Source organism: Anguilla rostrata, chromosome 3, assembly GCF_018555375.3.
Source record: "Anguilla rostrata isolate EN2019 chromosome 3, ASM1855537v3, whole genome shotgun sequence".
Lineage (NCBI taxonomy): Eukaryota > Metazoa > Chordata > Actinopteri > Anguilliformes > Anguillidae > Anguilla > Anguilla rostrata.
The window spans coordinates 12,929,851-12,942,872 of record NC_057935.1 but is presented as its reverse complement, the minus strand read 5'-3'; the positions used below and the strand labels follow the sequence as shown (position 1 = coordinate 12,942,872).

Below are 13,022 nucleotides of genomic sequence, written 5' to 3'. Positions count from 1 at the left end.
CAGACCGCGGGGCCCATTTTTCCGCTTGAGCAGTGCATTAACAGGATCAGCCACCCAGCACCTCTGAAACCATTCCTATTTTGCTTATTACTGATGTTCTGCAGTACTTATGATATAGTCTGCTGCACCGTTTTTGTGAGTCCTATAAATTGCGGGGAATGGAACCTTGAAAATTCTTCTGAATTGGTGTCATAGTTAAGAGTGGGAACTGTGAGAATCACAGGTGATGAGGTTAACGTTACATAATCTACGGTCATTTATTTACTAAAATATCTTTTCCTTTCACTTTTCTTTGTTCTGGTTCACCTCTTAAATTACTTTTTTCCTCTGCTAGAATGTATTTTTTGTTCATTTGAGCAGACATAATTTGCACATAAATCCTGACAGCAATCCCAGCATAAAGAGGTCTCATTCTGTGGGAAATTTCAGTCTGTTCTTTGCTCACTTTTTGCCTGGTGTCAGTGTTGAATTATTTATAGGATTCAAAAACTTGTGCTCGCAGTCTATTTAACTGGAAGAGGACCAGCATGTTGTTAAACCCCATTTAAGTCTGTTTGTCCTCAGACATTTTGCATTGAAGGGGATTGGGTTTTAGATTTTTTTGTCAGTGTGGTGCTGAGGGCCTGATAATAATAATAATAATAATAGATTACATTTAATTAGCTTTTGTCTCACAATCTCAAAACGTTTTGTAGCAAACTAAGGTGTAGCACGTTTGCCATTTTGCTCCAGAATCACCATAAACCTGATTCTTCAAGCATTACAAACTAAGCTGGTACTCTAATGTCCTTGCTGCAGTGCTGACCGGTAAGCTTGTGAGCATTCATTACACATACAACACTACAGAAGTGCAGTCCATTTATCAGAATCCCTGTAAAAGCTCCTTTGCAGCGATGGGAGTCTCATACAGAGACCGAGCAGCGCAAACCCATGTGACCTGCGCATCCCGAGGAACGCAGATGAGAATGTGTTCCTCTGATGGAGGTTCACTGGAGGACAGATGATGTGCAGCTGTGTGTGAGCTCATCGCCCTCTCACCCAAACCACCGGAGATGTGTCCCCCTGTGCCCCCCCCCGCGATGGAGTCCCCTTAAAAGACCCCCATTATCCATCATCTGATTAGTGTTTGACAGGGAGCGCTCTTCTGGGTCCTGTTGCTTATCACGTTGTTTTTAGGCAGGTATTGGTGGTGGAGGGAGGGCTAGGGCGTTGAGGGGGAACGCTAGTCTCACTTCACGTCATGCTGAGAGCTTTCGCTGCGCGGCTACGCATGGATAGCCCTGAATCACTACCATCTTATGACAGTCATCAGCGCTGATTGACTGACCCCACGCTGTGATTTAATTTAATTAAAGTCCTACAGCAACCAGTTACACTGAGCGCGAGAGCGGGCAGGATCACCAGCTGCTAATCGCTGACAGCAGTGTGAGTGGCGCTCGGGCCTTGTCATGAACAGGGCGGGGTTTTTGAAGGGTTTTGGGCAGATTCGGTTAGAGCAGAGGCACACAGAGGAATGGGAGAAGGGCTTGGGTGAGGGGCAGGAGAAGGGTGTGTCACACCTTAGCCACCAGAGCCATTAGCGCAGAGCATTTACTCTACAGTCCATCTTCAGCAGGGGGTGAGTGATCCATGTGAACTGCTCTGCCCTGGCATACAGTAGCACCTCCGCCCAGGACTCAGACACAAGATTATCAGTCCAGCATTCTTAACCGGTGCTGCAGTCTGTGGCTGCGTGCGTCCCCATGGCAACGGCGCAGTGCTGCCGCGCTAGCCAGGGGAGGCTTAGACTCGCTGGAGTCCCAAAGGGAGTGAATCACGCTCAGTCCCATCAGGGCCGCCGTGCGCCTCTGGAACCTTTTCCAGTCAACAGACAGCTGCTGCTGCTGGAGGCGGAGTCAGCAGAGTTCCACCCTGCCTCCATCAGGAGATATGCTGTCATCACCTCCCTCCATGCTGTTATAATATCCCGCCCACTCTGAGACCGCCTTGAGAGAGCAGCCGCCATCTGGGGATGTCCCGTATAGCGCCACCCCCCTCCCTCTTAATGCCACCGGGCGCCAGATTCTGGGGGTTTTAACGGATTGGGACGGCCTTCCCTCCCCCAGAGTTCAGACGGATCGCTCTCGTCTTGCTTTTAGGCACCACCCCCTACCCCCCTGCCCCCGCCCCCCATAACCGATGGCATTCGCCTCCCCGCACGCACCCTCCTGCTGCGAGCGATTACAGGGGCGGGGTCACTGAGGTCACGGCAGCCTTGATTAAAATCCTGGTAAGCCACTGCAAGGGGCAATTAAAAACAGCTGTTCCCGTCCTGTCAGATCAGCGGTCTCTCTCTTCCTCCGCATCCCCCTCTCTGTCTGTCTGTCTTCCGAGGCAGTCTGCCGAGGTTGTGTGGCAGCTCGCTCTGGTTCTCACTGCTCTGCCCCCCCCAACGCCCCCCCCCCAGAGGGAAACTGTGAGGTTGCACCACTTAGCACTTCTTTTGCAGCAGCCGTTCCACACCCCCCCCCCCCCCCCCGCCCTGACCGGGGAACACAGCAGCTTAATGTGCACCCGGGTTTACTGGCCAATGAAACCGCTTTATGGTCATGTCAATAACAGAAAGATGGACGGACACCATCATATTCATTTATTTATTTTGCATTGACACAAAAATGAAAAGGGCTTTATTAGTCCTAGTGCTCTTGGAACTGCTATTTTAGATGCAGAAGATGTCTGAAATGAGAAGCTGCTTGCCTGATTCAGTCAACATGTGTTCTTCAGTTTAGCCTGGATTCAGTACAGTACATTTGTCCTTCAGTTTGACTTGCAGGTAACCCTCCATTACTAAAGGTATAGTTTAGTGGGTTCACTTTGGCTGTCGCTGAGCTCATCAAACTGTTTAACATTAAAATTTCATTTAATTGTGACTCAAAGTTAAGGACCATTCTTTGCTGGTTGAATCCAACCCCTTATCATGCCAGAGCTTCAATTCTTATTTAAATTTTTTGCGTTTTTCTTCTCTATTTTAATTAATCTCATCCTTTCTGTCTCTGTGCTCTGTATTTCATTCACGTTTCTTTATTCATTCAAAGAGGAGTGCAGCAGTGCTCATTAATGATTGAGGCTGTTACTTTGAAAATTTTGTCTCATTATGTTGTTTGATGTAAAATGGAAAGAAGGACGCTTTGAAGGCAGAGTAATGATCGCTTAAAAAAAGGGTTCATATGTTATGAGAAATCTTACTCCGGAGTTTCATCTTTCCCATAGCTGCCCCCTGTGTGTGGCTATGCATGTGGCTGCCTTTATTGGTCTTTTAAGTCATTTTAATCTCTTTGGTGTGTGTGTGTGTGTGTGTGTGTGTGTGCATGTGTTTGTGCGTGTGCAGTGTCTCTACAGGATATCAACATGAGGAAAGCCTTCAAGAGTTCCACCACACAGGACCAGCAGGTGGTCTCCAGGAACTCCATCCCCAACCCTGTGATGGAGATGTACCATCGCTGTGACAAGCCCCCTCCCCTCAACATCCTCACTCCCTACAGGTGAACCCATTACCATCACCTAATTACTGTACTAATAATAATAATAACAATCATCCTGATACTTTAAATTACTATAATGGATAGTGTTCATATAGCAGTTCACAGTAATGGAGGGAATTCGGCCAGTGAGTAGAGCCCAGATTAGTGTGTTGTAAGTGCTGAAGGAGACACTGAAGCCCTTTCTGGTATGTGTGTGTGTGTGTGCGCTCGTACATGTGTGTATCCCTCTCATGCAGGGATGACAAGAAGGATGGACTCAAGTTCTACACTGACCCCTCCTACTTCTTCAACCTGTGGAAAGAGAAGATGCTCCAAGCCACAGAGGACAAGAGGAAAGAGAAAAGAAGGCAGAAGGTGTGTGTGTGTGTGTGTGTGTGTGTGTGTGCGTGCGTGCGTGCGTGTGTGTTTCAGTCTGTGTGTGTGTGTATTTGTGTATATTTCTTTGTCTTATATGTATTATGCATTATCTTTACAGCTATGATATCACTCCACTGAAATGCTTACTGCTATGAATAATGTATAGCATAATAAATACTTCTTAAATAGGTTCCCATTGTCTCTTCAGTATGATGCTTATGGGATTGCTCTGATTTATTGCACATGAATGCATATAATATGAGCAATTTGCTATGCACAGATAGTGTTGGGGGACTGTTAAGTGGGGCCAGCAGGCACATATTTGTTTTTATGGATCTGCAAAGGTTGTTGTCTGGCAGCGTAACACACCTGAGGGAGGTCAGGTCTGTCTTCCGTCTCTCCTTCGCTGCTCGCATTTCCCTACAGGGGTATCTATCTGTCTCTTTCATCCTCCCACCGTCTCTCTCTCTCCACTCTCTGATCCCCTCCACTCCTCTCTTATCCTGTCGTTCTGCTGTTTAGTAAGAGGGAGTTAAGCTGAAAAAAGGGTCCAACTGTTACACGGCGGATGAAAGCCCACATTTTGCACAGACACTCTTTGGGAACCATCTCAGATGGGGTGCCCAAAATATCACACCCATGAAAGGCTTTTTTGAAGCAGAAATTCAAAATGGCCACCCAAAAAGCAGTTAGATTCCCAAGAAGGGATATTCCTCTTAAATGCTGGCACACCATGCCTATTTGACAATTTAGATTTATGAGCAGTAGACACATTTGAAACACTATTCACAAAAATGATGATTAGAATGTTTTCAAATTCAAATACATTTTAAACACCAGAAATTGACTCAAATCTCATTCTGAATAGGGTGACCTCTTAAATATTCACCATTACATCATCTGCAAGATCTTTCCAGATTTTTCATCAAGTCTTGACAGACACCCTCAAGCTCAGAAATGAATACCAATATGCTGATGTGTATAGACTGATTGTATTACTATGATTGCTCAAACGATTAGCTAGTTTTATTCATAATTACTACAATTATGTAATTTGGTTATGACTAACCATGATGATATTGACATTTTTTATTATAGTGTATTTTTTGATATACACACTAATCTCTCACATTGTAATCTTGATATTTTTATGCATGTATGTGTGCGTTCATTAATATCAATATAACGTAAGCTTACGTAGCAATATTCAAGAAAAAGCCTTTTAGGTCTAACGACAGCCAATTTGGCGAACATTTTGAATTTGTTCTGTAACTTACTTCCTGTTTGCAGTTTCTTTTGGCGCCCTTTTAATGATGTCTTGGGGTAACCCAAGGGAAATGTGAGGCAAATTTCATGCTTTCATGAGGTCATTTCTACTTCTACATTTCTTCTTCTACAGCCTATTAGGTGGCCATTTTGAATTTGTTCGAGAACTCACTTCCTGTTTAAGATTTTTTTGGGAAGCCCTTCATGAATGTCTCGCCACTCGAGGGACATCTGTACCAATTTTTATGCTTTTATACGTAACGTTTTTTCACTTAATCTCCCCTACTAGTTTGCTCTCCACTCTCTTCTCCCCTCCTCCTGTTTTTGTCTCCTCTCTTGTTTCTCTCACTCTGCTGTACGCTCTCCCCCCCTCTTCTCTCCTTTCCTCGTTTCTTCTCTCCTCTCTTCTCTCCTGTGTCTCTCTCTCTCCTCCCTCCTCTGGATGTCATTAGTCACAGTCAGCTGGTTTACAGCTCTTCAGAATGTAAGCGATCAGTCGTCCTGAACCTCACGCTCAAAGAGAGAGGGAGAGAGAATTGCAGCTTTCGCATTTCGTGTTTCCTCGTCTTTGTTTGCCTCCTGCTTGAACCCACTTTTAACTGTGTTGAATTTGACTGAGTGTGTATAATTGGAATCCACACATGTATTGTTCTGTACACTGTGCGGCCCTTCTGTAGAGATTTACACACTGGCACCAGCCCTAAGAACCACTCCACCCATCTCAGAACTCGAATATACTTCCCTGAATCTCACAGCTTTTGCAGTGCCACAGTAACCAGTAGCTAGCACCTTTATCACATGAGGTGACCTCCCCCAGCACCATGGAAAAACCACACCTCCTGTGTTCACCAAACCACAGTATTGTACTTGGCCACGCCCCAAGATGAATATTCATAAGATGTATCCGGTTCCGGTAGTGTCCATGCAGTCTGCGGCTGCACCAGGTGCCGTCCCTTGTGGGCGTGGTTTACCCGCAGCCCCTCGCCCCCACCCACCTCACGCGCAAGTGTCTGTGTGTGCGTGCACACGCACGTGCGCGCTCATCGCTGTGGGCGGGGCTCCAACTCTAACCCCGCAAGCTCTTCCCCCGTCTCTCCAGACAAGCGGCCCGGCCCACTCAGACCAGGCTAGGCCCCAGACCAGGCAGGCCCCCCAAAGGAGCCCCCTGTGCAGCTCAGTAAGACAACCTACCTCCACTACCTGTGTACCTGTGTTTGTCTCCTTCCACTCCGCCTGCCCTACAGCAGGGGGCGCTAGGCCCTGACGGGTGGCCTTTTCTCTCCCTCTCCCTCTGTGTTTACTTCACTGGGGTTTCCTTTTCTGTAGTTTCTGACGTAGCATATAGGGGATCTTGATGGGCTCACTGCTGACTGTATGTCTGTATGTAGCTGTATGTGTTCATTTTCATGTTAAAATTCTGTACTGGGGGTGTGACACCAGTCTATTGGCTGGAAGCCTGTCTCTCTCTGAACAAATAGTGGTCTGAAAAACTCTTTATTGTTATTTATTCATGTATGTTTGTTGGAAGATGTTGCACAAATTTAGGTTGGTCCCAGACCTCGGCCTTGGCTCTCTCCTCTCCTGCGTGCTGTCCTGAGGCATCAAAAGCTGAGGGCTCCTGTCCTTCTCTCTCTGTTTTCCTCCCTCCTCTCCTCTCCTCTCCTCTCCTCTCCTCTCCCTGGTTTCAGGAGCAGAAGCAGGTGGAGGACCCCACCCGCGAGGTGAAGAAGGTGCGGAAGGCACGGAACCGGCGCCAGGAGTGGAACATGATGGCCTACGACAAGGAGTTCCGCCCGGACACCCGCTTCACGCCCTCGCCCTACCACGGCATGTCCTCCGAGGGCTCCCTCTCCCCCGACAGCAGGTGAGGGCAAGGCCCCCGCCCCCCCCCCCCCACTGGAGACCCACGCCTGGGAGGGCTCAGAGCCTCGGGATACTCACCCAATCTGGGAGCTCACCCAATTCAGGGGATTTCCGTGCAAAAGGATTCAAATCACAGATTAGACTAATTTTTCCAGGAATGTTGACGCAGAAAAAACTAGAATTTTTTTTTTTTTTAAACAAAGACGTGATTGGAAATGCCACATATAAGACCTCCATCAGAAACAAGAATAAGTTTGTTCTGAGTCTTTGTTTTCTGAGGTAAAGTTAGCACAAAAATTTTATTTTAGGATGCAAATCAAACAGTGCTCATCTGTCCAAATATTTGGGCCTCATTTTTGATAATTCAAATTTACAGTTTGTATGCTTCTCTGCTGCCCTCTGTTGGTGGACTGAACACTTTGCTTGTACTCTTATTTTATGCGAAAAGCACGGCATAGTTCATAATAAACTAAATACTGAGTTAAACACAGTCATTTATTTTAGTTGCTTATGGTTCGATTAGTCTAGGATTAAATAGCTTATTTTCAATTTAGCTGTTTTTCCACATCCATATTTCAGTTTTGTTTTCATTTTAAGAACAACATCAAACAGGCAGGGCTCAATGGAAGAGCATTAATCTGAAAATGATTATATAGGGAAATGCACTCATCAGCGTTACCATCGCATGAATATGCAGTGATACTGTTCAGTATTTCTGAATGAGATTTTCTTTTTCTTTTGTGATTCAAAATATACTCCTTGCAGGCCTATTTTGGTAAAAAAATGAACTTCACGCAAGTTAGAAATAAAAAATAATGACTGAGTAATAAATAGAACAGATATTTAAAACGTCTCCTCGTAAGATAGTATTTGAGCGTGGGGGGGAATGTACTCACCTCTCTTTGGTCCCCCCCCGCCCCATGGCCGTCTCTCCCTCCCCAGGTCGGTGGCGTCGGACGTGGCTGAGCACTCCTACCCGGCCAGCCCCAACCACCCCTCCCAGCAGGTCGGTGGGTCCAGCCCCTACTCCACGGCCGAGGGCAAAGAGCACCTGACCGGCCCCTCCCAGACCCAGTCCCTGGACCGCGCCTACCGCCCGCCCCCCGCCGCCGCCGGGCGCCAGGCCCACTCCCTGGGCCGCGCGCAGCCCCCCCACGCCCCCCCGCCCGCCGACCCCGCCCTCAACGGCCCTCGTCCGCAAGCCGTCAAAGACTACAGGTCTGTGATCGCGTAGGCTCCTCCCCCTTTCTCCATCCCCTCTCTCCCTCATTACATCACCCACCCCCCCCCAGAAACCCTCCAGCTGCGTGAATGATGTTCATTTTGCTTTATTGATACTCTATTATTCTATTCATTAAATCAGTTTAATTATTTATTGTAGGTAGCACTCTTCTGTAGCGCCGTACTGTCTGAGGGTGCTGAACAGAGAACATGACAGAGAAAATGTCCAGACGATATTGAATTGATTGTTTCCCCGGTGTATATTCTTTTCAATATTTGATTCAATCAGCAATCAACTTTAAAAGGATTCTTTTTGGTGTAGTTACAGGGTATTTATATCTGGTTTCTTAGCCTGCCATCTCTGATCTGCAGATGGGTAAAAGCTTTGAGTCTTCTCCAGCCGTGGTTTATTTTTAAACGAAGCCTGGCCTTGATCAGTAACTCAGTGTTGAGAGAGAGAGGCACAGTAAGCACAGCCTGGCCATTGAGACAGGCAGACACCGGCAGACCAGGCCATAGACTGGGAGCAGTGGAAACAGAGCTACTCTCAGACCAGCTGTGAGAAATATGAAACTGTTTAAGCACAATATTACCCCAAGCATTCATAGGCATTTAAAAAAAGATCCAAATAAGCAACCACTCCATTTTTATCAGGTGGAAATCACTGTACAGAATTTGCAGCACAATATATAAACTCATGCCACAATCTGATGGACAGTAAAGAATTCTTCCTGAATCATGAATTCATATTTTATTTTGATTGTATTATTCGGTAATTACCATTACCATTATTACACTGAATCAAATAGTTTAATTTACCTGCACTGACTTGATGCTTGTATAGATTATACTGTTAATGTTTGTTTCAGTGAAGCATTGGCGAAACATTCCATATAACATATGTTGTCATGCCAACGCATCGATTTGAATTAAGTTAGATGTGTATGTTTCTTTCCACAGTGGTCAACAGATGCCGGAATACTTTGTGCCACCCGCCCCTCCCCCGCCCCCTCCCCTCATCCCCTCCGCCCAGACGGCCTTCGACAGTCCCGCTGCCCCGCCCGCCCTCCCCCCCAGCGCGGTGGCCGCCATGTCCCGCTCCTACACCCCCTCCCCACCTCCTCCTGCCCCTCCCGCCTCTTACGTCCCCTCCCCCTCCCACCCCCCTGCCGGGGCCCCGCCCATGGCCCCGCCCCCGCCTCCACCTGGCCCTCCCACCCACGCCTTCTCCCCTGCCCACGCTGTGGCTCCGCCCTCCGGAGAGGCCCCGCCCAGAAAGGGGCAGGTCCCGGTGATCCCCATGAGCGACGCCCGCAGCGATCTGCTCGCTGCCATTCGCAGAGGTAGGAGTCCCGCCCTGTGTGAACCAGCTGGTTCCAATCTAAACCAGATAAATCCAGTCTCAACCAGATAAATCCAGTCTCAGCCCACTGATCTCTACCTAAAAGAGACTGTGGTGAATTCATCAAAGTGCAATCAATTTTTTTGACTTCCAGTGTTCATTAAGCCACCAGATGTTTAGGCTATGTCATTTTTGAGCCCAGCGATGCTGAGCTTTTCCTCCTCTCCTCCTCCGCTCCTCCACAGGGATCCAGCTGCGGAAGGTGCAGGAGCAGCGCGAGCAGGAGGCCAAGAAGGAGCCGGTGGGCAACGACGTGGCCACCATCCTGTCGCGCCGCATCGCCGTGGAGTACAGCGAGTCCGACGACGACTCCGAGCTGGACGAGAACGAGTGGTCAGACTGAGGGAGGGGGCGGCGGCCTGCGGGGGCGGGGCGGCGCTGGGCGGGACGGCATCACACCTTCAAACCGCTGCTTTTCAGACTCTGTTTCGACAGAGCCTGCCACTGCACACGTGACCCCGTAAAACTGCATCACACTCCAGAGTGGAAGAGGAAGAGAGGAGGGAGATAAACACACATGTATATGCAGAAATGCACAGGTTTTCACACACACACACGCCCACACACCCATACATCCACAAACACACACGCACATACACACACACACACACGCAAGCACACCCATACACACGCCCACACACCCATACATCCACACACACACACACACACACACACACGCACACACACACACAGAGGGACAAGAGGCAGGGATATCACCAGAACAGAGCTGGCTGGAGCACGTTCCAGACCAGCAGGGGGAGCCAGTCTCGTTTCACGTTGGGGCCGGAAGGAGCCGGATCAGGTGGCGGACGGCATGTTTCCCTCTGCCTGCTCGCCCGCCCACTGCCGGGCCTTTCTGCGGAGCTGCTGGAGAGAAGCATCTGGTCCGAAGGCCACAGCGAGACGCTTCGCTCCCGAGCCCAGAATCCTCGGAACCGGGGTCCGCTAACGCGCTGACGTCTGCCCGCCATCTGTCTCCACACACCCACCCCTTCCCCGGCTCCATCGCGCCCGCTTTCCCCTAACCTTTAAAAAATATGTCCTCGCGTTCCTCATAAACACCATCTGTGTGGCGGCGGCGGTGCCCGCGTCACCGCGAGGGACCGTTTAGGCACCGCCCACCGCCGCCGCGGTTCCTCCTCACCTGCCGCCGGGCCGCGCGGTGAGAGAAAGCGTAGGTTTGGTGCGGAAGCAGAACCGACTCCAGCTCCTGACAAAAAGAGCCGGCGTCTCCGTTCATCCGTCACCTCTACCCCATCCCGCCCCCCCCCGCCCCCCCGAAAAAAAATATGACTCAGCAGTCACCTCCTCCACATGGATGGCAAACGCAAAAAGAAATTTCGGCTCTGTTTGGACTTCCCCCCCCCTCATGGTTCACAGGTGAATGCACTTAGCTTAAGGGCCCACAGCGGCAATAATATTATTTTGGGGAGAGGATTTCCAGAGTCAGCCTTGCGGCAAATGTGTGCGCGTGCAAGTTTGTGGGTGGGTGTGTGTGTGTGTGTGTGTGTGTGTGTGCGCCTGTGTTATACAGAATGGATACATTTCCCAGCTGCGCGAATTAACACACACCAGAAAAGAGGCGCTTTTGCGAATGAAGAGGCGACAGAGTGGCCTGGTCTCCACTCCGCAGCAGCTGCCCTGGAGGACTGTAACACTCAGACTTCAGCAGACACACACACTGAAGAGCATGAAGGTGGACCCCGCTGTCTCGCAGTCTGTACAGAGAATGTGCGTATGAGACACGAGCGTGAAGGTGTTCCTGCGGCCTGCTCTGACCCCCACTCCTTCTCAAACATGTCTCTTCTCAAACTTCTGCCAGGCTCTGAGCCAAGCCCAGAACAGTGTGCGGTGCATTTGTGAAAACATTTGATTTTTTTTTTTTCTTTTTTTTCTCCCCCAGAAAAGAGTAATAGATACATTTTAAAAAAGATACGATATGTCTATATTATCTATATATACATACATGACTATAGAAGTTTGCATATAAAGTATAACAAAATCTATTTGAGGAGTAGGAGGAGACTCATTAGGTCAAAACAGTGAAGTTGTTGTATTTGCTTTTGTTGTTATATGCGAGGCAAATGATTTCTCCCTGCAGTATTGTGTAATCTGAGATGCAGTTTCCCCTCTCGTGTCGCTTTGTTTTCATTTCTTACGTGTAGTGGTTGAGTGTCAATGCCCTAATGAGTATCATAATTATTTTTTAGAGGAGATGGAGAAATGCAAATTGGACTGTTCGGCCATTGATCATGTCAGACTCAGCCGTGTTAACTTAAAAGTCAAATTCTCGGTTATTAGTTTCTGCATTTCCTAGAAGAGGATCCTTTTCCACCTTGCGTTGTGGCACACGGTTGCCTCTTTGCTAATACGATCAACATTCTACTTCCTCATTTGTGTATTTAAACTGAGCCACCGGTCAATAATGGCCATGACCACACCAGACCTGGGTCAAATAATTGTTTGAATTACTTTAACCCTTTAGACACCAGCAAGATTCCTCTAGCTTGAGCTCTGACAGCACTGAAGGAACCATCTGCATTCACCAATATGCTGTACAAAAATTCCTTCCTTCATTTGATCGTACCTTTTACCGACTAACATGATTTTTAGAAAAATCTCATATCTAGATAGAGGTTTTTTATTTTTATTTTATTTTACTGGCATCTACGGTCAAGTAGATGCAGTCTAGAGGTATTTCAAACTTTTTGTTTGACTCAGACCTGTCCCATATGCCTTTTTTTAGTTTTTTCTCTGCATTTATTAAGAACATCTCTTCATTTTCTTTTAAGAGCCTGAGATAGTTTGGGCTTGAGCAGGACGCTGTAGCAACATGGCCCACGTTTATTTTTGTTGTCATCGTCAAAAAATGTGCCATGAGGTTAGCTGTGAGGGATGGTGCCCCTTTCACGCACACTGAAATTCCATTTTAACAACTGAGATGTATGTGCAGCCTGCAGTATATAGGTACTTCTCATGTGTTTTAAATGAACTGTTGCAGAGATTTTGGTAACACTGCTTGTAATGTCAGTTTGGGTATCTAGGTAACAAACATCGCTGTATCACATGGGCAATATGTAGGCAATTATGCATGTATCAATAGCTAATAAAATGGAACCAAAAAGTGTAATATTGAACTGTTAATGCACTGTGTTTTTTCTTATTCCTCATATGAGAAGGTCAGTGCTAATATTGCAGATCCTGTAACATCAGCAGCTAAATTCATCTTTCATGTACTTATATTTTAGCACTTATCCAGAAAAACTTAAACCGATTACATTTTACATAGGACCCATTTATACAGATGGATATTTTCTTAAGCAATTAAGGTTGTGTACCTTGCTTTAGGGTACAATGGCATCACCGCAGCCTTTCAGTTACAACCCCAGTTC

General features: G+C 47.7%; 1 protein-coding gene across 2 annotated transcripts in view; it reads left to right on the top strand.

Moving 5' to 3' along the window:
* Positions 1-12,767, top strand: part of LOC135250229 (actin-binding protein WASF3-like) — a 28,497-nt gene extending 15,730 nt beyond the window's left edge. Inside the window, exons 4-10 of one of the 2 annotated variants that reach the window (XM_064326315.1) lie at positions 3,368-3,521; positions 3,758-3,875; positions 6,244-6,321; positions 6,833-7,008; positions 7,950-8,225; positions 9,189-9,571; positions 9,816-12,767. In XM_064326315.1, coding sequence (XP_064182385.1) covers positions 3,368-3,521; positions 3,758-3,875; positions 6,244-6,321; positions 6,833-7,008; positions 7,950-8,225; positions 9,189-9,571; positions 9,816-9,973 — 1,343 coding nt within the window. In that variant the 3' untranslated portion in view covers positions 9,974-12,767. The remainder of the gene's footprint in view (positions 1-3,367; positions 3,522-3,757; positions 3,876-6,243; positions 6,322-6,832; positions 7,009-7,949; positions 8,226-9,188; positions 9,572-9,815) is intronic. The other variant, XM_064326316.1, reaches the window with a different exon arrangement.
* Positions 12,768-13,022: the final 255 nt, after the last annotated feature.